Source organism: Cebus imitator, unplaced genomic scaffold (genome assembly GCF_001604975.1).
Source record: "Cebus imitator isolate Cc_AM_T3 unplaced genomic scaffold, Cebus_imitator-1.0 Scaffold43, whole genome shotgun sequence".
NCBI classification, from domain to species: domain Eukaryota; kingdom Metazoa; phylum Chordata; class Mammalia; order Primates; family Cebidae; genus Cebus; species Cebus imitator.
The window spans coordinates 2,004,235-2,030,742 of NW_016107358.1; the positions used below are offsets into that span (position 1 = coordinate 2,004,235).

A 26,508-nucleotide genomic window follows, 5' to 3' on the forward strand; every position below is an offset into this window, starting at 1 on the left:
CGTGTTAGGTTAATAAGCTACTGAGACATTTCTTTTTAAATCATTCTTTCTAGAGAGGTAGGTTCTTCTATGAGATCAAATTAGTCAGAGGAAATTTAGAAAAGCCCTTCAACATCCACTTGTCCTTCCAAATAAATTATTCTTAATGGGGGTGGGGGGGGTTATTGCATAATGATGTTTTAGAATTAGGAGTATGTGTAGCTTGAAAAAGCACAGTCTCTAAATTTATTTTAAAATCCCAATACCTACAGTTTTTATAGTACAAACCTCAGAAAGCTTGTCAAAATATTTCTGGCTGTGTAGTGGGAATACTTAGAAAACAGTGATTCTCTAACAAGTAATAGGAAAGTGAAAAAGGAGTGTTCAAAAGAATTAAGGATAGGTTGAAGCATGAGGTTTTTGTGTTTATCAAAAGATCGCAGGATATCTAAAAACAGAAATTTGAAAACAGAAATTCATGTAGGAACTTGGGTGGGGTCTCTTTACCCACTTAATATTCGCTATAACCGTTACTAACAATATAAAAAGATTGGGTCTGGGCATAGAACTATGTGAAACAAACAGGCAGGTGATGCCAAAATTCAGACACGTTCTAGGCCAGGACCTCCACTGGCAAGGAAGCCATTCTTAGACTATCTGTTATTTTGCTACTGTCTTATATTTTGTTAGTTTCTTCTCCACACCATTAGCATAGAAAAACACAAGATGACTGCAAGGTCAATATGACAGCAAGGAATGATTCCACGGGCTGGAGTCATGCTGTGATCTTGTCAGAGTCACAGGATTCTGATGGGAGACACTGTCCCCAAAGGTTACTACCATGTGGAGAACGCATGGTAGGTGGTGATCAAATTTAAGCAGATTATATACCCAACCTAGACTTACCTTCTTGTCACGCAAACCCCCAAATGGCTTACTTTTAGGATTCTCATATAAAAAAGCTAAGCAAAACTGATGTGTGAATTAGGGAAGGTCAATGCTTGAGCTATATTTAAGGACCTGAGAGCCAAAAATAGTTTCAGTTTTCCAGTAAAATCCGTTTATAAACAATAGCTTTATAAGATGTCACAATCACAGCTGTGCAGAGGGTACAGAGAGATCTGTGCCTGACCGTGACACTGGCCTTGAAGAGCTCTCAGAACAATGACACCACCCTTGTTTAAAGAACAAGACAAGCAGAAGCAATGTCCTCTTTTATTCCAACCTATCTGAGCATTCTCTGTCACTTCTGTCCATCTTGGTTTATCTACAGCCCCAGCCTGGATCTGCAAATCCCATTTACCCACCATAGCTTATCATTGCTTAATCTTTCTTTGTGTACAGCAGTTGTCTTGGTGTTTGTTCTTTTACAGGTACCAGCTCTTCATGACGGCTCTAAAGACAGTCCACACATCTCAGCCTCAGTTTACAAATGATGAGCGCAAACAAGACCCAGAGAAGGGAAAGTTTGCCCAAAGTATCATAGCTAATGTCAGAACCATCTGCATCCCTTGTCTACATACTCACTATTGGTCCACATGTTGCCTCAGACTGACCTTTCCTACCCACTACAGAACATTTTTCCTTCAACAGGTTCCTCTTCAGAGGACAGTCATTTGGTAAATTTCAACAATCATTATAGAAAGTACCTGTCCATCACCACAAAAGATCAGATGAGTCTGACGTTATTTTTAATTGTTCTTATTACCTTGTGAGATGGGAAGCTCCTTTAGATATATTAATTGCCATAAATGAGGAAGAGTTTGGCTCATGATAACAGATATTTTCTTTGGTCCTCTAAGCATAGGCTGTGTTGAGGCTGGAAGGAACAAGAATCAGAAAAGAAGTTTCTGTTTATCTCAAGGTAGCTTCAACTATCATAACCATGGAATGCTGTCTTGCCTCTTGGGTCGATCACCTAGGGCATCATTCAAACCACTCCTCACAGTCTTCAGTTTGGTGACAGTCTGTGAAAATTAGTTTGAGATTCCAATTTCTATTTAAAAAAAAATTAATGTAAATGGTAAATTATAAATTTATAAAATGTTAGTAAGATTTTATAGTGGGTTTGGTCTACCAAAGTCTACAAATGCTCAGAATTTTTTAAAGGTATCATATTCATAAAATATTCAAAAACCCCCTCTAAATTACAGAAATGCTGTTTTAAAAATGCAAGTAGTCTATTTACATGTATTTCATTTGTACATCAAGGGCAGCTGAAAGATCCATTAACATTGTTGGTTACCTTTCATTTGTAGCTAATTCATAAATACCTCTCTCCCTACATCTTTAAAAAGAGTAGTATTTTGCTAATAGTAACAGTTCTACCGCCTACTCCTGAGCTCAGAAATTAAAATGAGAGAGATATTTGGTTCATTTCCTTGCCTTAAACAGAAAATTCCCTATAAATGGTCATTTATCGTCTCCTAGCATTCTCTAAATGATCCATCTATTCTGCTGATGAAAGCTCTGGAAATACTCCAGGTTCTGTTATCAGAACCAGTCCAAGGTTTTACCTGTTATCTGAATGCAGGCCTCCCTATACAGGCACATAATAAAATTTATCCTAAATAGTAAAAATAGATTCTAATACCAGAGGAAGGATGACACAGAAGAAAGTTTTTTTTTTTTTGAAATGGAGTTTGCTCTCGTTGCCCAGGCTGGAGTGCAGTGGCACTATCTTGGGTCACTACAACCTCTGCTTCCCAGGTTCAAGCGATTCTCCTGCCTCAGCCTCCCAAGTAGCTGGGATTACAGGCATGAACCACCATGCCCGGCTAATTTTGTATTCTTTGTAGGTTTAGCGAAACAGGGTTTCACCATGTTGGACAGGCTGGTTTCGAACTCCTGACCTCAAGTGATCCACCTGCCTCAGCCTCCCAAAGTGCTGGGATTACAGACGTGAGCCACCACGCCCGGCCAGAAGAAAGTTCTTAATTTGTGAAACAGACAAACAAATGAGTTAAAACACTAACTCTGCCCTACCACTTAATTATCAATATAACTTTGAACAAGTTACCTAATTCCTGAGTCTTGAAGTTTAGACTTACTGTGTTTAGAGTTGTTGTGATACTTATATAGGTTCATGAAAATAAAGCACTTAACAAAAACTGTACAGGCAGGTGTTCAATAAATGTTTCCTGTGCCCCACTGTAGTTGTTGGTGCAACTTAATATGATTTTTAAAAATAATATTCTGTCAAAATGAATACTCCAAGTGTGTAAATAGATTTTTAGATCTAAAGTTGAGATTTTGGAAACTGAAGCAATTTTACTAAAAGCTAGAAGAGAACAGCTACCCCAATCCACATTGTACAAATAAAAATATAAAATCAAAGGTATAAATTTTCAACTCTATCCAAAGTTAGCCCCTTTTATCATCCGTGATTAATTGGTGAGGCAGAAAATGGCAAGTGAAAAATGTATCAATGCACCCTCACCAAGGTCACATTAAGGGTCCATTCATCCTGAAAAGAGGGAAAGTGGTCCAGAGTGCAAACATTCTCATCTTAGCTGCCATACCAGATTAAGACTACATGTCTTTATACATCTTTGAACACCAGTATATTTACATGGTGTTTAATATTAGACTTTTCAGAGATTTCTTGCCTATTCTTAACCACGCAAACCCAGTCATACAATCTCTCTGATGTTCGCTGAATGTTGAGACCCAACCGCAGAGAAAAACTGTCAATTCAAACTCAGAAAAATAGGGACACAGTAAAGCGATATAAAATTTCAGCATGATGTAAGAAATGGTTTATGAAACATGCTGCCTTTGAACTCATCGCTAATAGAATAGCACTGGAATTGGTCATAGAGAAACGCAATTATTGTAAATTATTACAGCGTCAATCCTTAAAAAAGATATTTTTCCAGGTAAATTAACATAAGGTAGAATTTTAGATATGTAAATAATTCTCCATTGGTGAATATTTATTCTAAACAGTGTTTAGATTATACAGTCTTTACCTGTTGAAGAAATTACAGCATAAGAGATGCATTTTAAAAATTAACTGTTTTCCTCAAAGAGGACTGAAACCGTAATCATTTAAAAAATATATTTGTATTTACTTGACATTAATAAAGAAACAGCAACAGAGAATGATCCCTTTCCTTCCTTTAATGTAAGTAGTAGCTAGCACTCCATTTAATTACGGAAAGGGTTATCCTCTAGGCAAGACTATGGGAGAGTGAAGTAAGCCTTGCCCAGATTCCTACCTGAAACAGTCATACCAACAGCCCCTCCGTGACTTAGGGAAAGAGGTTCTGGAAAGAGCTTACTGGGACAGAACTTGAGGCACCTTCTCTAAAGACCACTGCTGAACTCTGAAGCCACGGGGAGCCCCCAGACCCTAGGAAACCAGCACCCCTGCTCAACACATGCCTCATTTTCCTTCCCAGTATTACCAGCAAAGGCTGAACTCCAAGTCACCAAGTCAGAAAACTCCTCTCAGCAAGACAGTGATCTGATTCTGAACCACCAACATTTAGTCATGACTAGGGGGCTTAATTCTTCAAGGAAGTGCATTATAAAAGTCACCCCAAATAAACCTCCAATTGGCGATATGAAAACATGTGTGCTCACACTCGTGTGTGTGAGCGTGTGCCTGTGGTGCAGAAGTGACCCGGGGCTCTTATCCTCCTTTTCACTTCCCCCACCTCGCCACCCAGAAGTAAGATTAGCCACATATGCCTGCTGCTTACTTTCTCTGAAATAATTCTGTAATTTCAGAAATATTTTTAAAATGTCCGGTGCTAATTGGCTCTATCCACTTCAAAACCAACCTGTACTTGCATCTTTGGATCTTCCATTTCAGAAGAGAAACCCAGAGCGCAGAGAATAACCTTTCAAAATAGGTTAAACCGGTCCTCATTGGAGAATTGAAGGCCTATTGAGTAATAGCTTATAAATCATCCACCCCCTCCCCCGCCACCGATCAAAAAGTCAGCTATGAGTAATGTTAAAATTATGACTCCAGCCTTAAGGCATTTTATTCTGTGCTGGAAATGAAGTGATTTTAACCAGTTTTCTGAACTTCAGAAGGATAGACTGGTAATTCAATGATTTGCTTCAATTTCAGATAAGAAAAGGTATCAGATTACATCCCATTTCTATCCACCCTCAACATGTGAGCCAGCCTAGGTTATGGTACCAACAGGAAATTCCAGGAATTTTTTTTTTTAAGGATTTTTAAATTACTAGAGCCCAGGGTTCTCTAGAACTTTTAAGAGTAGTTTAACCGAGAATTCATTAGGACTAGAAGTGGTCAAAACAAAACAAGGCCAAGAAGATCATTGAACTATGTTTCTCTTTATGCCTGTAATGGAATTTTGTCTGAAAACACAGCATTTAAAATATTTGAAATATTGCTAACTGTATCTGAGACGCCAATTCAGAGAACAGTTATGGTAGTTTATAGTTTAAAGCAACAGACGTTGGAATATGCTTGCTACTTTGATGGTTTATAACTATTTTAATCTACAAAGTGTAATGTAACGGTCAAACGATGATATATTTCTAAGACTTTAGCAGAAGCATAGTTATTACAGAGGCTATTTTTTTTGAATTAATCAAATCAGATAGCATAAACCAGCTCTTAGATAGAATATATGGATAACCCTAATATCTATCCCCAGAAAGAAAGGGAACACATACACACACGATAGTTTAAATATACTGAGGTAGTTTGGCATACCAGTTTAAATATTTTGATGCCTTGAGCCAAATTCAAACAGGCTAAAATAACTTAAGTGTTGACTCATTCAACTAGAAAGTCTAGTGGAGGAGAGGTCTCGGACCTGGAGAATGTGGTGGGTCATGTTGTAATTCCCGGCTCTCCATAATGCCATCCAATGTCGGCTTCATCCTAAAGCTAGCTCTAGTCATGACTGCGTGATAGTTGTTGGTAGCAAAAGAATTCAAATGTTTTCTCCTCCATATCCAGAGAGTGCATGTTTCTGTCCCAGCATTCCAGCTTGGAATGTTGAGCATGTCCCGGACTGGGACATGCATCCTGTGATACCTCCTGCCTCCCTTGTTCATGTTTGTGACCAGGGAAATGGTTTGTGCAGATTGGCTTTTCCAATTACGATCCATTTCCAGTGCTGGGGATGGAATCATTTCCTGAGCAGGACAAGAATTATGTGGAGGATAGACACTAGTAGTAAAACTGAGGAAAGAGGAAGGCTGAATCTTGGATGTTTACTATATGGACAACTGATCTGAAAGACACTAGAAAGCCCACAGCTGTATTTACTGAAAACTGTTGTTAGTATAGTACTATTAAGAAAATAATCCCCAGATTACAAACTAACAACAACAAAATTTCAAGGTCAGTATGTTTCTTTTTTTATTGTTGTGTTTGACTTAGATGGTTGAATGATTTCATTTTCATTTATAAGCATTACAATAATTTCCATGCAAAAACCCAAGATCGCAAATGTCTGATTTCAATTGGCCAAAATCCAACCCATAAGTTTGGACATTCAAGACCAATATGAAAACGTTGCTTGACCTTTCCATTAGTAGACATCATGGGTGTCCTTTGAAAGATCAGCAGGCCTCCTGACCTCTTAAACACCAGTTCACCATGAGTCCATACCAAAACAGGGAGCCAATGCCTTGCAGCACCTAAATCAGGCAAGTAAGTTCATTAATGAAGACATGACATCTCTATACCAAGGCTGCCACCCACAGATATTTCCTGGTTTCTGCTCTATAGCAATACCTGCTTTTGAACAGACGTGGTATCTTCTATTTGGGGATTATAAATTCTTCCGACTGGTTTTCCTCAAAATCTCAGGAAGAGTAGAGACTTTACAAAAAAGCTTATCTCTATGACCCCAAAAGGAATACATAAAAAGACACCTACTTTATCAAGCATGTATTTTCCCCAGCTTTAGACGGAGTCAACATGTATAAAGCGCTTTCAAAACTTCTCTCAGTAAGACAGGAACCAGGAATATCAAAGAGGGCAAAACAGGACCCCACAACTGAAGGAGAACTAAGCAAATGCAAATAATTATTCCATTGATAGAGAGAAATGGGCCAAATGAAAAAAAAATAGAATTTCAAGAGTGGTTAATTTATATTGAAACACACTTTGCAATTCTGACAATGGCAAACAGTTCATTAGTGCAAATAATAATTATAATGGTATGTTCTTTAATAGGATTTAAATAAGGCTTCAAATAATTACATATGCTAAAACTAACATTTGGAAACCTTAATTCTGTTTGGAAAACTGTCAAACACATTCTTCAAACCAGCCAGTGTTCTCTGATTTGAGGACAGTTACATTCAATGAAGTTGCTCCAAAACGCCATTTGTAGTATTATCACTTCCAAAGTTTACATTGCTTGGTGGAAAAAGGGGAAACTACTCTGGTCACTGGTCAAAATAAATAAATCCAGCTAACATGCCAGGCAGTTCCCAGATTCTTATGGTTCTCAAATATCAGCAGTAGTGAAAGCTCATTAAAAAAAAAAAAGACAAAAAATAATAAAAATAATACAACAGAATCTTTAAGTGTAAGAAAGAGATTTGTTTCCCATACCCATTAACAAATTTGCACCAAGTATGAAACAGAAAAAAGCAAGAGGACTAATGGGCATTTTCATCTATGGCTCAAGATCTCCTTAAAAAGAAAAAAAAGACCCAACAAACTAAACAGCATGATAGTAACTACAAAAAGTAAACAACGAAATCAGAGGCAGAATATGAAATAGTAATATACTGTTTCAGAGCCTGCACCATCCTGCAGAACCAGGAAACTTAAAATTTGTTCTTAACAAATCCAATCTAGGCTGGATATGTAAAAAACAGAAAGATAGCATCACAAACCACACGACACATTATCAGAGTTTAAGAACCAGGAAAAAAAAAAAGTCAGCTAACACTCAGAAAAATTTGTCGTCAATTCTGAAATGGGGCCTTGTGACATCATCAGGGTTGATAAAGACAGAGATTGACTTCCCCGGGTTCTCAGTCACTAGCTGCTGCAGTTTTTTGGCCAAACGGTCATCAGGCTGGTTGGGGTCCCCACCGTCGGACTGTGGAGAGGGGATGCTGGTGGTGCTGCCTCGCCTCTGGAGCTCCAGTGTCAGCCGGTTGGCTGCTTTGACATGCTCAATGGCGGTGCGCAAGTGCTCTGCCGGGTCTGAGCGCACAGAGGACAGCTTCCGGGCATGGAGCATGACTGTCTCCTCAGACAGGTGTTCCAGCATGTTGCACTGAGGGATGAAGTAATTGGGGCACATCTTGTTGACCAGACAGTGTTGCAGGTCATCAATGAGGCCCAGCAAAAAGTGGGCTGCATAGTCCTCTTGGGCCAAGTAGTTGGCTGGAAGTCTGTCACAAGCCCAGAGCATCATGCTCCGCAGGTGATAGGGGCTGATAGCCTTGGGCCGGGACAGCAGTTTAATGATGATGGCTTTGCAGGCCTGATAGGCCTGCATGAGGCTGCTGGAGATGCACTTCTTCAACTGCACCTCGCTCCTGGCAAAGGACAGCCGCCATTCGTTGTCCTTCTTACCCTTGTAGGAGCAAGCAGGCACCAAGTAAAACCCACTGATGACCTCTTCCTCAGTAATCTTTCCATCCCAAAAGTGGTTCTCCATGAGCCAGCTCTGGGCCACTGCAGGCCAACCTTTGAAAGATACCACAGGAACAATATCGTACAACATGCGACTACTCCCTACACCCAGAATGATGGAGATGATGGTCCCATTTTTTTCTACCTTTTCCACCTTTGGCATCCCTCGCTGGGGTTTCTTCTGTATTTCTGATAGGACAACGCTGATAGAATCATAGAACCAGTCAGCCACTTTGGTAGGTGAGAAGAAGTAATTGGTGGCACCATTGATGTGATCTACGATGGTGCAGCAGTCTTTCCATTTACTGATTGTCCCCTCATCAAAGAGCCGAAGACTCAGCCAAGAGTGGCACAAGGCTGAGTGGCGCATGTCGAGTGTCACGGGCTGATTACGGTCATGCAGCTTGAGGGCTGGCACCAAGAGGGTAAAGTCCATGTCATAGTCGGTCCCCCGGGCGTAGACATTAAGCTCATCTAAGTCCAGGTCCACCACGCCTTCCCGGACACCTCCAGAGAGCAAGAGGTACTCGTTCGCCACTGGAAGTTTTTGGTCCAGCTTCTGCACCATTCCTAGAAAGAAAAAAGAAAAAAAAAAAACCAAAACACTATTATGGGAAGCACAGACATAAGAGTCTTATGCATGAATACAGAATGCTCTGATGTTCCAAGAACCAAAATCCATTTATCAGTACAAAACCAGATCTCAGGCTGCTGCACAGACCTAGCCGACAGTACTTACTCACCAGTGCTAGAATCTGCCCTTTTCCAAGTGAAAGAATTACGATAGATTTTTCTCTCTCAGTGAAAAGCAGTATCATTTTCAATAATAAACCAGGGCCCCACCACCCCCAGTCATCACCTCTATTAATGCAATTGCCATCCACTCAGTTATCCAGACCAAAAAACCTCAGCAAATTTCAACTCCTCGCTGCCCTTCTACTGCCAAATCTTTTCCATGGAACCTCTGCCAGGGTTTCTCACTTCCTTCCCTGGTCTCCATTATCTCCTGCCATCATATGAGGGTAGGCCTTTTTTACCTCTTGCCAAAGCAGTTTTCCTCCCAGGCTCTTCACACTTACATTTGTCATTCTACCAGCTGTTCTCAATGTGGGCTGCAGATACTTTCAAGGGGTATAACTCTCTTTATAATAATACTAACACATTGTTTGACTTTTTTTTTTTTTTTTTAAGAGACAGGGTCTTGCTGTATTTCTCAGGCTGGTCTCAAATTCCTGGTCTCAAGCAATTCTCCGACCTTGGCTTCCCCAAGTGCTGGGATTACAGCCATGAGCCACCATGCCCAGTCTTGTCTGATTTTTAACTGTGTTGACATGTGTACTAATGGTACAAAAACAATGGAGGTGCCTTAGTAGCAGCCAAGACGTTGATGTCAAAGCAGTCAGTGGGTTCTAAACCAATGACACGTATTAGTAATTTTTTTTTTAAATCCAGTTTTACTTAAGAAAATCCTGGATGGAGAAGGAAAATAAGTTATTTTATTAAATCTCAACCTTTGAGCCATTAGAAAGAGTGTCTTCCTAAAAGTCTGTGTGATGAAATGGAAGTAACCATAAAACCTCACTTCCTCATACTGAATTAGGAAATCTGTCTTCAGGAAAAGCACTCACGTAACTGAGTTGTGAGCTGAACCCGCTTCTTTGTTCATGGAACACCATTTTTACTTTAAAGAACAACTGAAAACTATAGTTATTTAGTCTTGGGTATTTGGCAGACATTTTCTTCAAAGATGAACAAAATGAGCCTGGCTTCAAGGAAACTACTGACAATATTTATTGCCAATGATAAAACTGAAACTTCTAAGAGAAAATTAAACTTAGAAAACTCTGCATCATGAGCGTGACATCTTCCCAAATTGTATACATTTCTGATTAAATTCGTGGTGATATTAACAAAGGCGATTTTTGATGAGATTGTCAGTCCTTTGAGAGAACCATGTCTCATGTATTAAACAGGCACAGAAGACTCCATGCATGCAGTAGGCACTTAATTGAAGCTATGAGTAAATGATAAAGGAACGAATGCATGAAACTAGTAGGTAGATAGAATGATAGATGTAATTAACATAAATACTTAAATAAAGGCCAGACTTAAATGATTGTTCCATAAACGATATATACGTTCTCTCCTTTATTACATACTTGCTTATGCTTGATTATCTGACAAACTACCAGCATCATCCTGTGATTTACTTAACAGTGTTTCCCCAAAGATCATAAAGACCTACCACCAACTATTATAATATTCCAGTATTCATTATAATTCATGGTTTGCTGTTCATAGGACAATCCCGAATCAAATAAATAAACCATGTACATGTGTTTTGTTACCATTATTGCTATTCTCTGAAAGTTTGTGTCCCCAACTACATGTTGAAATCCCAACTTCCAATGTGACAGTATTAGGAGTTGCGGCCTTGGTAAGTGATTAGGTATGCATGAGAGTGGAGCCCTCAGGAGTGGGATTGATACCCTTATAAAAGAAAGCTGAGAGAACTTCCTCACCCCTTCTGCCATGTGAGGACACAGCGAGAAGACAGCCATCTGTAAACCAGGAAGCCATCCCTCGCCGAACAATGAATCTGCAGGCACCTTGATATTGACTTTCTTGACCTCCAGAATGGTGAGAAATAAATCCCTGTTGTTTATAAGCTACTCGGTCTAGGTACTTTGACATAACAGCCTGAATGAACGAAGATAATTTAAAATTTAACGCTCATTTATTAAAATGTGCTCTTTTTCACTCTTTAAAATCCTATTTTTAAATCATATTAACCATGAAAAAGTAACATATTTAGTAGCATTTCCTTAGACACAGAAATATGGCAAGTTATTTTCTTTTTAAAACAGTAAGTTGGCCAACATTATAGTGTCAACGATTCATCAGAAAGAACATCCAGCAAACCTGACTTCTTGGCTGTTTCTCACACTATCTGCACTGTGATATGGCTTCCAGGTCTCTCTTCAATAAAGGACTTATCCCAGCTGATTAAATACTATCCCTTAAGGATTGTCTCAGCTGCAAAAGGCGGTCTTAACCAAGATCAGGTCCTGTGGCTGATGGAGGTTGCAGGTGCACATGCAATAACTGATCAGTGTGGGACTGTCCCAGCTCAGGATATTCTGAAGGGCCGTTCAAATGCTGAGCTCCCAGTGGGGTTGGCTATGGCGAATGATGTGCCTGCAGAGAAACAGCTTCTCCTACTTGAGCCTGCTTCCTTCCTCTCTTCCACAGCTGTAGATCCCAAGGGTGCTGCTTCATCTACATCCTAACTCCGTTTCGGAGGCTGCTTCCTGAGAAACCCAACGTACTACACTAAATACGATCCAAGCAAAACAGGAAGTACTACATACTATCCAAGCGAAAACAGTCTTCACTAAAAATTCAGCATGGAAAATACGTTTTTCCTTTTAAAAGTGGCTTTTTAAAGCCAAACTTAATCTGGAAAGTTCTTATAAACCCCAAGACAAAGATCCATTTCTCAAATGTCATGTTTTAATATTAACCTTATCTTTCCATGTAAAGAAATACTACCACCCCATGTTTTGGTTATTGCTTTAAAGGATAAAATTGATTTCTCAGATTCCAGATTAGGTAGTGAAAATCATTTTCATTACTTTATGGACTCACATGTTGGAACAGTCACTTTCAGTGAGAAAAATTTGATAATGAAACAGTTTAGTCCTTATTTCAAACATTCTTTCACTCTAGCATTCAGAATGCCATAAATATACATGAGAAATACTGTGAAATGCTGTGTGGTGGTTAGTTAATAATATCTGAATCAATTAAAGTGATATTGTTATTGAGTACCACACTGCTGTCTCCTCTTAGGCATAACTAACTCAAAATCCTATATATCCTTTTGTCCTGGACAGAGGGAAACTGGCTTTGGGCACACCAGCTAAGACTTGCCTGTATAATCAGGGTAATTTGTGCCTTAACAACCTAGAGATAATTTCTATACAAAAAATGCCACTCAATTTTGCCTGGGATTGTCACAATTTTGTTTGTAGTCTTAGGTAAACCATAGCTGAAACTCCCTTCTGCCCTCTGCTGGATTTAAGAAGTTTTAACCTATTTTCACTTGTCAATATAGATACTAGAAAATTCCCGCCAATGAAAAACATATTTTCTTTCCCCCCAACTGATGTTTTTCCATCTCGTTAAAATGTTGACCCTTTATCCAAAGGAGCCAATATAAAGTACTTGGCTAAATTCTAATATTCAGGAGGTAGGGTAATTTTGGACACTTTTTATTCCTTTTAAAGTGAGGAAAGACCTTTAGCAGCAGAGAGAATATTGCAGACACTCATTTACTAAGCCCCTAGAAGTTAAAAACAAAGTCCCTAAGGCCACACTGTTCTAGAAGCTAATCCCTTCGGACATCCACATTTCCATTTAGCCTCCCTGAGCCCATTAGTCTGCAATTTTACAAATGATATGGTAACACAACTGGAGACTTCTCCAGTGTTACACAAGCCCAAATGTCTTCCTTGAAAACTTTCCTGGGCTAAGTTTAAGTGAAAATGAGCTGACATCAGCCATCATGGCAGATGGGTTGCCATGCAACCAAAACACAGACAGGGCTGGAAGGGAAAAAGACAGAGGAGGGAAAATTTTCAACTGCACACTTTGGCTGTAGGGATCAGTTCCAACAAGTGCCATCTCTGAACTGATCCAAGGTTTTTCTGTATAATTACAGGAGGTTAAGATCTAGTGACTCTGGCTGTTTAGCTATTAGATTATCCAAAGCTGTGAGTGGGAACAAAAGGAAGATGCACATACACGACTGAGCTGGTTAGCAGCAAAAACGAAAAGAAAGAATAGAGAATAGCTTATTCCCTTGGGTGGGTCTCTTCTTTTCATGCAAGCACTGGCATATGCTTGCTCTTAAGTAAAACTGCCACTCAACTTCCTTTCCTATAATTCTCCACTCCTTGGTTTTGATATATTTCATAGTTTTTACTAAAGAATATCTTTCCTTTTTTTGTTTTTTTTTGGAGACAGAGTCTCTCTCTGTTGCCAGGCTGGAGTGCAGTGGCGTGATCTTGACTCACTGCAACCTCCACCTCCCTGGTTCAAGCAATTCTCCTGCCAAGTAGCTGGAACTACAGGCATGTGCCACCACGCCCAGCTAATTTTTGTATCTTTAGTAGAGACAAGGTTTCACCATGTTGGCCAGGCTGGTCTTATCTCTTGACCTCGTGATCCACCCCCCTCAGCCTTCCAAAGTGCTGGGATTACAGGCATGAGCCACCGCACCCAGCCTACTTAAGAATATCTTAAGAACACCCTTTTATATAGATACTTGGGTCCTACGTTTAAGGAATGTGTTTCATGTCATCCTTTTAGTTATCTGCTGATTACCTTTAGAATATCAAGTGAAAAATGGAACTCTGTCCCTGACTTCATGTTCTAGTGAATAAAACTATATCATATTCCATAAATTGAAATTGTAAACCTTCATTATTCAAACATATAATGTCAGATTGTTAATACTAGAGCACAAAAAGTATCATTTCCTGTCGTCTTCACAACCCCATCCCAGTAAGTCTATGAAAACGCAAATGGAGAGTTCAAGAAATACTAAGTAGATAAGTCAAAATAGTATTTGTATAGATTTCTTTAAAACACACACACACACACACACACGTTGAAGGGAGAAAGATTTATAAAAGAAGTATAATTTATCTTATAAAATTACAAAATTAGATAAATTTTATCTTTTTATATACCTTTGACTGTATCTATATATGCCTGAATAGCTCAGTAATATTCATTGTTTCATATAAAAACAATGGCTCCAACTTGTGCAGCACATACCAATAATAAACAGTGCCTCATTCTGGCAGTGGGTTTTAATGGTAGGCAGGTGGGATGATGTTGACAAAGTCCTTTGATTTTGATGCATCCCCTAGGGTAAGTCTCCTCAGTTGACAATAAACAATATAAAACCTTCCTATAAAAATATTATGGTTTATGTTTCAAGGGAGGAAGTATTTTTGTCAAGCTCACTTGACATTCTGAGAAACATCTGAGATGTGGCCATGTCGACCTTTTCCTAAGAAAGTCACTAATATATGGAATTCTTAATGACCCCAGTTGGAAAAGGTTTTAGCCCCTTCCTCGTTTATGCCCGGAAATCATCTATCTGAAGAAAAAACTGGTTCCAAGAGGAGAAATCATTCATTTGGGGTCATACAGCCTTAGTGACAGATTACCAGCATTGCTGCATTGCAACATTTGCCACAAAGATCGGAATGGCACATACATACTGATCTCCTACTGAAAACGATCTGACTTGACGTTGAGTGCAGAATGGCTTAAGAGGGAAGTAGCAGAGGTCTCAGGGCAATGTGCCAGCTTTGCATTTTCATTGGTCAAATCTTTAGTGGGACTTTGTGTTGAGAAACATGAAGTTTACCCTGCCCCCGTGGCTCCCTTGTGGAGAATATCTTTTAGTGTGCAATTAGTGGTAAGCAGTTCACAGCTGCCTACTTGGCATATATTTTGGGTTATGAGTAAATACAGAACACCCATTTATTAGTAAGAATCACCTATCAAATGAGAATAAATACGTGGATCAGAATCTGCTTGGGGCCTTCAGCCTGGGATGCTGTCAGCGCCTGAGGCTGTCAGCTCAATAGGCTGCTGGCCTCCCAGACAGACCCACTTTGCCATTCTCTCTGGGTGTCTGGCCTCTCATTGCCTTTAGCGCTGCCTGGGTGGGGGTCTCCTGACTGAGCTGGTACTTGGTAACCTTAGACAACTGGCAGAACATGTCTTGACCATCCAAATTTATCATAAGGAAGAATAGGCCTAATCTGCCTTGATAGAGCCATTAGTATTCCCAAACAGACTGTGAGGCCCTGGAAATACAGCAGACAAAAATGGAGCTCTCCAGTGTTTCAATATATTCTGAGTTATTAGTACTCACAATAATGATAATATGTTTTATATGTCAAAGAGTCTGTTTTACTTTGCATAATCTGAGACAACTGCATATAATTTTATTTTTTTAGAAAACTGATTCACTCATGTATGGTAATGGCAATGCCCTATTGACCAGAATATATATATAGTAATAGGACTGATTTAAAAGATGTCTCTCCAAAGGAATCCTTCTTGGTGTTTCCCCATTTTGATACTGATATGCATGCAAGAAAACTGGACTCAGGACAGGCTTGCGCTTGGGTCCTGGGCTTGCCATTTACCATTTAAGTGACGCTGACAAATTAACCTGAGCTTCCAATTTCTTAGCTATTAAAAACAAACTGATGAAAAGTAAATAAATGCATATAAAAACCCACCCTTACAGGATTGCTATGAAATGTCTAAGCACATAGTATTTAGTTCATTTTCTCCATATGTTCTTCCTTTTTCCTACCACACATAAAACTGGAAGAGCAAATAACACAGATTCCACAGAGTTATTTTAAAGATGCAATTAAGATAATCTATTTAAAGCCTCTAGCACATGCAAGGCACACAAAACATGTTAGATGAAGGGAAACGAATGAAGTATTCTCTCCTCTGGCTATACCAAGACTGCTGCTAGCCAATGCTGCTTCCTGTGAGTGGGTGCCATCATGTGGCACGACACACAGGGTGGCAGGCAGAGGGCAGGCTGGATTCTCGCCCCTTCTAGTCCTCTCACCCGGGTACCCCATGCAGTGAAAAGCCTGTCCATCCCAGTGGAGGGTCTTGACCTGAACTCCTAAGTCAGCACTTTTGACACCTACTGTCATTGTGGGCTGTGTTCATGGTGTAGCCTTCCTTCTAAACAAGATAACAATATACAATTGTCCCTTGGTTCCAGGAACCCCTACATAAGCCAAAATGCGGGCATACTCAAGTCCCATAGTTGACTTTGTGGAATCACTTATACGACAAGTTGGTCCTCTAAGTGGGTTTCATATTCTGCAAATAGTGTATTTTCAATCTGCATTTGATTGAAAAATACCCACCTACAAGCGGACCTGTGAAGTTCAAACCCGTGTTGTTCAAGGATCAACTATAAAGCATTTGGCACCGTAACTCATGAAAAAGCATAGCACATGAAAGATCCTGTCTTAGATGACATCTATAACCTCCCTGTGGTCAAGATTTTTTTACTGCATTGCTAGTACAGACTTCAGATAAAAAGGCACCTGCTTTTTGTGTGTACCATTGCTTTCAATCAACTTGAATACTTCATTAAGCACACCCGAAGGTAATGGAATTTGCTGCACAATATGAAATCCTGTCACCATATGTGTATAAAAGTGTTTACTAATAATCTAAACGACAGGAAGAAAAAAAATTCCTCTCTAATCTTCTATTATTTTCCTTCTTAAAAATTAAAACTAGAGTTCTTAAAAACTGGTGGGCTTTGTCAAAGTCTACTAAGCGATTTGAAGCAGTGAAATGAGTTAGACCTGGACTCAAGTCTAATTCACTCATGACCAACATCAACCACTGTGGGTCTTGGCTTCCTTAAATGAGATTGTAGAACAATGACTACAAGTTTGTTGGGTGGCCATGGGAATAAAATGAGAAAATGCACAACAAATTACTTAGTGTGTGGTGTTGTGCTTAGTTGGCAATTGGTAAACAGGGTTTGTTGGCACATGCATTACATATGAATATATTATCAATATATTCTTTCCCATCAAATAAGTCCTGCCCTTTCTTTCTTTTCAGTACCTAGGATAGTTTAATAACCCATGGTTTTTGCCATTCAGAACTTACAGGCAAGACTCAAAAGAGAGTCTTATTCGCCCCACCTAGCAGCTTCCCAAAGTCACAATAGGGTACAAACGTTACAGACTGACAATTTATAAGAGTGTTCACTTTAGAAGGCTCATTTTTGAAAGTCCAAAAAAAAAAAAAAAGTAAGTGAAAAGCAAGAGTAATGCTGATATGGTGTCAAACAGCTACATAAGGATACAGAAATATATCAGAGATGACCACATTAATGCTCTCCTGATCTTAACAAGAACCCATAAGCTTGCGATGGAGATGTTCAGAATTAAGTCAATTGTACCCCTTCACTGACTCTTTGCCTGTGACCCAGCTGGGTCCAGTTTCCATTCCTTTCTCACTTTGAGATGCGTATATAAACTACTTAATTACTCCAATTGGAAAGCTGTGTTTAACTGGGAAGGAGAATGGGGGAAAAGTCTACGTTTCAGAAGAAAAATAATGAAGTAGACCATGTCCAAGATATTGTAACAACGATGAAGATAGGATTCAAAACGCAGATTTTATTTATTCACAGTAAGTATGAGCGTCTCCTATGAGCTAGTACTGTGCTAGACACTGAAGTCACAAAGGTGAAGAGAAACAGACACTGTCCTCACTGTATAATGCTGATTATTTAGTGAGAAAGCCAAATGTTAACTGTATATCAATCAGGATAGATGAGGTTAGGCTGAGTAACAAAGCTAATCTCAGTGATCCAAAACAACAAAGTTTTATTTTTTATTCATACTAAATGACCATCAGGGTGAGTGGGGCAGGAGAGACTGGGGTGCTTTTCTTTCCTTAATTGAAGACCAGATGGATAGAGCAAGCCTTGTCTGGAAAGAACTTCACAGTCACTCTAGTGGAGGAAAAGACGGCTCTGGAGGTTCTCTTTTTGGCAGTTACATACTCTGGCGTGGAAAGGACATACATCATTTTTATAAACAAATCACTGGTCAAAACTAGTCACATGGTCCCACCCACAGCCATGAAAGAAAGCACAATTCTACCACATGCTGGGAGAGATGGGAATCTATGATATGCAGCATGAATAGCTCCCATACGAATCAGATAATTACACATGAATAGTATATGATTATAAGCTGAGATAATACCACTAAAGGAAGTGAATGCGGTCCTAGCCAAAATGCAGAAGAGGAAGAGGAGGAGTGAAAATTGTTTAGCCTGAAGAATAGAAAATTCAAAAAGGCTATGACAGCCATCTTCCAATATTTGCTAAGTTGTGCTAGTAAAGGAGAAATGGAATTTACCTTTATGGTTCTGCTAAGTGGAACACACAGAAGTTTTCTGTGTCATGTTGTAAACTCATCCATCAGGTAGAATTTTCTAACAATGTTGGCTGTGGAGGCAGTGCCTTCCCTATCCCAAGAGAAGATCAATCAGAACTTTCAGCAGGGATAGAGTCTCAGTATAGACGTCTTCCAAGTGGGCTGGCCATCACAAAAGCCTATTACTGAAGACAGACAACTATAAAGCAGACTTCTATAGCCACCTATGACCATCCAGTGTGGGCCCAGTAACAGTGGCTGTAAGAAGATCATAATCTGAGCATTAAGTGCAAATGCTGGATGCTGCCCTTCCTTCTCATCTGGCCTACTCTGTGGCATTTGTAACCTACACCTCCACTGCACATTCTCCAGCTGACTTTACCAATTTGCAAAGAGATAACTAATACTAGCAATGACACATGTAACAGCAAAAGAAGAGCTGAACTGATAGTACATGTTTGAAGCACATATATCTCATGACAAGGACTCTCTGTGAAGGGCACAAACTAATCGATGCCACTACCATGCGCTAAGGCACAGGCCAAATGCCTTACCTGTGCCATCTCATTCAATCTTCTTAGCCTTTTCAAGTGAGAAATAGTGTCCCCATTTAACAGATAAGGAAATTTAAAAAAAATTAGCAGCCAAATAAATTGGTTATGGCCATGACAGCTGACCTGGGATCCAAGTTCAAGTTGATCCTATGCTGCTTTCCTGCATGAAATGGGCTTTTCTAGGAAAGAATAAACAATGTAATACCTTTGGGCCTTTAAAATTTCCACATAAACAGTGCAGAAAACAGTAAGTAGAAATTTATTTCTCCATCCCAAAATGAAACAAATTCTATTTTGGAGTAAACAGATTTCTAAAGCAGACTAAAAACTGACTTTAGTCATCTCTGGGCAATAAAGTATATGAGCAAATGGGTAAAGGATCATAGGAAAGATGATTATAAATGACATGACAAAAAGGTACTTAGTGCTGTGACACACAGCTAGGTGCATGCACATGTGTGCATGTGCGTATGTGTTGCATACTTAGCTCTTGCACAACTTTCAAAGAACATTCCACAAGTGTTTTAATCACAACAGTATCCTTGAAATTCTTTCAGGCTTCCAGGACAAACTCTGAAAATATTACCACATATTCAGATGCACAGTCTAATTTGTTATTTTAACTCAACATCAGAGCCTTAATTTGAAGGTCACATCCCCTAAGTTTCTACGACTAGGTTGAGGAGACAAGTGGATGTAGTCAGGAACATGATAACCAAAAACATACTAACCACAAAGCTAGAAACTCTTATTGAACTCTGAAGTAAGAAAGTCTTTTCCCTTTACAGACACAGCAGTATCTATTACAGTCACATTTTGTCTCTGTACAAAACCCGTATCAGGCACACTGAGATATGGAGAAAGAAACAAAGAATTTTGTGTCTTCTCTAAAAACAAACTAAAACTGGTATCCATCAAACTGTAATAAGAGATAATGCTCCTGTGACCAGCACCCTAAAAAAATGTGTCAGTATCCATTTAAAAGAGACCCTGGATCGGTCATCTATACTACACATTTGAATTTGCTAAATTAGCTTAAAAATGATCCCAATTTATATAAAGAACCTCCTCTAAAGAACTTACAAACTATCATTGGCTAGTCAAAGAAGACCCTGTCTTACTTTAGACAAGTTTACTATCTTGTTTTACTGTTTAATTCAGAAATTTTCAAACATACACAATAGTAGAGATAATGGTATAATGAATTTCTGTGTATCCATCACCAAACTTCAACAATTATGTTTGTCATTCTTATTTATCCCATTTTTTTTTTTTGCAAAATAAGGTAAATCCCAGACAATCTATAATTTTACTCATAAACAATACTTTCTCAGTTAGACAAAGACATTTGTCTAAAGACATCTGTCTAAAGACTTAAGTATGACCACCATTCTCATATCTAAACAAACGTAATAGTTCCTTATTATCACAGACTTCACTTGAATTTACATTTTTCCTAGTATGAGTGTGTGTGTGTGTGTGTGTGTATACGCACGCGCACACGTGCATGTGACTTTGTGCATCCTGCCCTGTGTCCCCAGCGCACCCCTGGGTTCACTTGAAGCTGTGACAGGCAGTCCCCCAGATGTTGCCAGACCCTCTCCTCAAGGGCCAGTGGCTCTGTCCCTCTCTCCAGCCACTGCCAGGAAGTACAGAGGAGTTAATGCAAGAGAACTGATACGGGGGCGGGGGGAGGAGGGGCAACTGTCAACCAATGGAGCAGAATCAGTAGATAAATGCCCTAGCTTCCCCAGACTCTGTGGGCGATTCTACATTGGGTTCTACACAACTTCTCAGATTAACCCATTCAATAGCTTATGAATGGACAGAACCTTTATCGGCTTTTCTTCCTTCTGTCTCAATTGTTCTATTCCCTCACTCCTGTTTCTTAGTATTACCTCCAAGTAAACTCCCATAGCAAAGTAATTCTTGTTTCCAGAACTGTAGTAGGTGGAGGGGGGTGTAATGCACGGACAGACAGGCTCATGTCTGTTAATAATTCTTGATGAGTTCTCATTGTTTAACACCCGCCAATGAGAACACATGGACACAGGGAGGGGAGCACTACACACTGGGGTCAGTTGGGGGGAAATAGGGGAGGGACGGTGGGGGGTGGGAAGCTGGGGAGAGATAGCAAGGGGAGAAATGCCAGATGTAGGTGATGGGGAGGAAGGCAGCAAATCACACTGCCACGTGTGTTCCTATGCAACAATTTTGCATGTTCTTCACATGTACCCCAAAACCTAAAATGCAATAAAATAAATGGGAAAAAAAAAAATAATAATAATAATTCTTGATAAAATTACAACATTTCATATGTATGACTGGCCATGAACCTGAAAGTGTAAGCTAATGACAATGGATTACTTGTTCTTTCCCAAAATCAGTTATAGATCCATTATACGTCGTATAAAACTAGATCTGGGAACAGTTCTCAAAAAGAGTTCATTAGCCTTCTCCTATCAGCAAGCTTGCTTTTCTGTGCATTTACAGTTAGCAACTTCCCTATTATTTCTTGCTTTGTTGATATTTCAATTCTCGCCACTTCTCAACAGACACGTTAAGATCTCTGGAAAGCTGTGGAGAGGTGAAAATCCATACATTCTTCGGATACAGGCATGTCTTCCTTAACTTCCAAAGAGAACAATGGGGATTAAGTTGGGGAGAGTGAATAAAAAAAGAGCTTACTTCAGGAACCAACCTTCAGACTGGAGCTTTGTTCAAATAGACTCACTTTACTCATACATAAAAGCCTCAAGCCAAATTTAAATTGTACAGAAATAATTCTAAATGATATGTTTAGTCTATTCATTCAATCACATTTTGTCTGTACATTCTTCACCCCCCACCTCCCCGCCCCGGAGATGGGAGTCCCGCTCTATTGCCCAGGCTGGAGTGAGGTGGCACGATTTTGGCTCACTGCAACCTCCTCCTCCCAGGTTCAAGCAATTCTCCTGCCTCAGCCTCCCGAGTAGCTGGGACTCAGATGCGTGCCACCACACCTGGCTAATTTTTGTATTTTTAGTAGAGACAGGGTTTCACCATGTTGGTCAGGCCCGTCTCCAACTCCTGACCTCAAATGATCCGCCCACCTTGGCCTCCCAAAGTACTGGGATTATAGGCGTGAGCCACCGTGCCCGGTCCATACTTTCTTTAGTGCAGTGTTTATACCGATTATCGATTATGTGTTTACCTGTCAAGTATCCCTCTGATGACCTGTGTATCTGCCACCCTAACAGAGGAGAAGTTCAGCAGAGTAAGCTAAATCAATAGGTGGTGTAGCCTAATGACAGAGTTTACTGAAATAAATTCTATCTTTATAGAGGATGACAATGTCAGGTGATATACTTAGACTGACAACACTGTCATTGTGAGACATGATGAGAGGCTCCAGAGCCTCTATATCTGCAAGCAAGGGTATCATATCACACGCTCAGAAGAGATGAAGGAGAAGTTAGGGGCTTGTTAATGATACCGTAGCTACAAAGACACATCTCCTCCTGTTCTTTGAGAGTAGTTTAGCTCTAGGACATTCTCCAAAGCACCAATTTTTAAGTCTACAACGTCATCAGAAAAATAGGAGAAAAGTTACTGTAAATATAGTGTGATCTACAATCAAAGTCTAATACCTGATTTCTAAAAACATTATAACCATGTATTTTTTCCTTTGATATATAAGTGGAGAACCTACAAATAAATGGACGTCTTCCTACTAAGCCATTCCCAATAACTGCCAGGAGATGGCATGCACACTCTACTCATTTACCAAGAGTTTTCTAGTTGGGCTCTGAGGTCTTAAAATCCTAGAATAAAATCTTTGGGGAAACAAGCTCATCAAGGGGCTAAAGATGTGATAAGACTACATTAAAAGCATCAGTCCCAGGCCTTACTTTGAGGTTCCACCCAGCGACTTACAAGTTTTCCATCTGGTTCCCCTGCCAAAACACTCCTGATAATTTAGGAGCTAAAGAGATCATCTAAATTGAGCCAAGACTGAAAGATGCTTTGTCTTGGCAAGCAACATGGCTGACAATGAGTTCCCAATGCATATTCAAGACCTCATCGGAAGGCACAGAGTGCCTGCACTTACTGCAGCTGATTTTTTTTTTTTTAAATGAATGAATGAATAAAGCCTCAGGTTCCAGGAATAAAAGAAAAAGAAGTCACAGGAAACAGTCATTGATGTTATGAGGTTAAGACACTACTCTTCCTTCAAGACAATTTCATTCTGTACAAATGAATACATATACTGAAGACCTCAGGAGCTCAGATGATTAATAAAATGAAAATTTTTTTAACCTGTCTTCAATCAATACATTGTCAAAATAAGCAATACATATATTGTATGATGCTTTGCAGTTTCCAGAAAATGGCCACAATCATTTTCCCATTTGTTCCCTATAATTACTTGGTGAAGAGCTCTAGAGTTCTCAATGTAGTGATGTGGAAGCTGAGGCTCCTGGCCCTGAGTAACTAGTCAAGATGAGTACACTAAGTATCCACGCAGTTCTTTGGCCTAATCTAGACTAAAACTAATCCGACCACCCACAATTATTTTGAAGGACAGGTGGAGGGATCATTTGTTTTTTTTCCCATCAACTTGTCAATCTGTTGCAAGGTAGGAGAAAGGGCTCGAAATGCAAAGCCTGCTTTATTGGGAGGAGTCTATGATGGTTATAGCTAGACTGCCTGGGTTACTGATAAGATACCCTTCTTTCCTTACCTATGCCAGCAAAATAAACACACATCCTTGCTGAAAAATAACTTGTTTTTAAGTGTCAATAACCAAGTGCTTAATAGCTATTAATCAATATTCCACGTGGCTTATTAACAATGACCCCCTGCTTCTATTGTTTTCATCTGCATTTAAATAAGTAAATGTTATTTCAAATACTAATTTCCTCAATACAGTTTTCAAATAAATAAGTAATATCCTAAAAACATGCTATTTTGAAAAACAATGAGTTAGTGAGCCTTAGTTTTTCCATCATATAAAGCTGGAATGTTCCATACATCCAGAAGTTCAGATTAGTACAGCTACACTTATCTCTGTCATTTAAGAAAGGGCTAAGGGATCAAATGAGTTTTTCCAAGGAAAACAAACACACATATAAAAAAATACTGACAACCTGACAGACTAATAAAGAGGTGAACCTATTTCTGAGACAGAATTGCCTACCTGATAATTGCTTTCAGTATCTAGGTAAAAACGTACTTTTATTGCTCAGCTTGAAAATGTTCAGATCAAAAGAAGTCAGACTTAAATAACCAGCCAAAGCCCTCTGCAGAAGTTGAAATTTGCAGTTTAAAAGCATAGGTAGATCATTTAAAAGAGGGCAAAGCTGCCGTGTTTTTAAATCCATGCCTGCTTAATAAAAAAAGAAAAGTCTTTGACAAAGTCAAAGATGAATCCCATAAAGCTGAAGTGGGAAAGTTATATTTTGAAAGATGGCTTCTTTCGTCTACTTTCCCCCAACCATCTAAAAATGGAACAAGTCAGTGGATGATCAGTGGCATTCAAACATTCCAGCCCGAAATTATTAACCAAAAGATTGCTACTAAGGGAGAAATAAGAGTTTCTTTAATTGTTGTTTGAATCCGTTACAAATTCACTAACTCTTAAGACTCTGGAGACTGAAGTTTAAGTTGTATATGTGTTCCCCACACAAAGAATTAATAAATTGGAGGTTATTGGAGCCACAACTGACTTCAAGGTTATTTATTCCAACCGCCATGGTACATGGTACATGGCTAAGGCCCAGAAAGCAAAGGTGACACAGCACTGCATCTGGTACAGGTGCCAGAAATAGAACCCAAAGGCCTTGACTCTTAATCCAGAACTCTCTACTTCGTATGTGGGTCTCAAACCAAGAGGCTTGTTAAAAATGCAGGTTCCCACGTCTCACCCCAGAAGGACAGAAGCATCATCTCCAAGGAGACATGTGTTTTAAACTAGCAATGTTGAAATGCTTTTAAAAATGGAGACTGCCTCTCTCTCAATTTCAAAGCAAAAAGTTTAACTGCATGAAATCGGGAAAGGCAAAGCTGTCAAGATCGAGGGAGGAATTTACTGTCTTGGTAATTCTCTAAGATCTTGAAGGTCTGAGACTGGCTACTCTTCAAATCAGGAAAGACAACTTTGGCGGGCTTTCGGAAACATGACAGTAATTGAGATTCAGGAGGGATGTGGCCAGTTTCATTCTTCACAACTGGGGAATTCATTCATCTCTAACCACCCAAGTATCCATTTACTTTGAAAGAAAATGATGTGTCTGTGCTAGATTTCTGCTATTTTTTCAGGGCCCTCATCTCCCTCTAGGGAGACTGATAGGGACTGATTTTTGTCCTCAATTCTCAAGTATAGACAAAGTGAATGCATCACCAGCTGAATCCTTAAGGACAACTGGCACACATACCACACTTTGCTTGGGAGCACATATATGGGGGGTCAGTGAGTATCAAGTGTGGATCTGACTTGGCAGCCAAGCAATAAAACTGCAGTGATGGGCACAATTACAGCTCAGTTCTTAAAACCAAAGATCACACAGTTTGAACAGTTTGAATAGAGGTGTACAATTTCCAAAGCTATCTATTGTCCCAGAGTTGAATTTAGAGACCACTAAATACAGACACCTGTATTCATACTGTGTCCCTTCCAAAAGTCCAGTTTGGGTTTTAGAGTGAAGTGGCAAAAAGACTAGAGGACAAATCTTTTAAAAGATGGTGCCTACTTGAGAAAGGTCAGTGAAGGTCTCAAACCCAGGTGTGCTATGATTGTGAGATGCAAAAATTCCACTTTTAAAATAGTGACAAAAATGACATTTTGCACAAAGACCCAAGTCTTGTGATGAGAGTAACTTTCAGATGAAAAATCCCATAATTCCAGTCTCAAAAGAGGTGGTTTGAGGAGAAACTCTCCAGCAAAATCACGCAAAGTTTTCTGTCTTTCCACTAGAGGTCATGCCTTCCTAATTTTTCTTTAGTTGTTGAAATGGTTCCAACCCAAAAAGTAAGGCCTGAGGTTGAACACAAATTTTTTAAATTAATACCTGATTTTCCTAGGTACGTTTTCAAAGTGAGTCAGAATACAGTGCTTCTTGCTGGTGAATTTCAAATGCCCACATGCTGTTTGCAGCAATTCTACTGTCATGATGGGATGTCACCCCGTTGTTAAGACTGATAGCTTCGAGATGAACAAGGAAGACGGAAAAGAAAGACGCCGGAAGAGATAATGTGGAGAAAGAGTATTAATTTAGAATGCAGGCGGCCGGGCGCGGTGGCTCAAGCCTGTAATCCCAGCACTTTGGGAGGCCGAGGCGGGTGGATCATGAGGTCAAGAGATCGA

General features: G+C 39.5%; 1 protein-coding gene across 1 annotated transcript in view; it reads right to left on the reverse strand.

The window, feature by feature from the left end:
• Positions 1-6,306: 6,306 nt before the first annotated feature.
• The window catches only part of MB21D2 (Mab-21 domain containing 2), a 127,785-nt gene continuing 107,583 nt past the window's right edge, over positions 6,307-26,508 (reverse strand). The window contains exon 2 of the mRNA XM_017526635.2: positions 6,307-9,145. Within this exon, the coding sequence (XP_017382124.1) occupies positions 7,881-9,145 (1,265 nt within the window). The 3' untranslated portion in view covers positions 6,307-7,880. The remainder of the gene's footprint in view (positions 9,146-26,508) is intronic.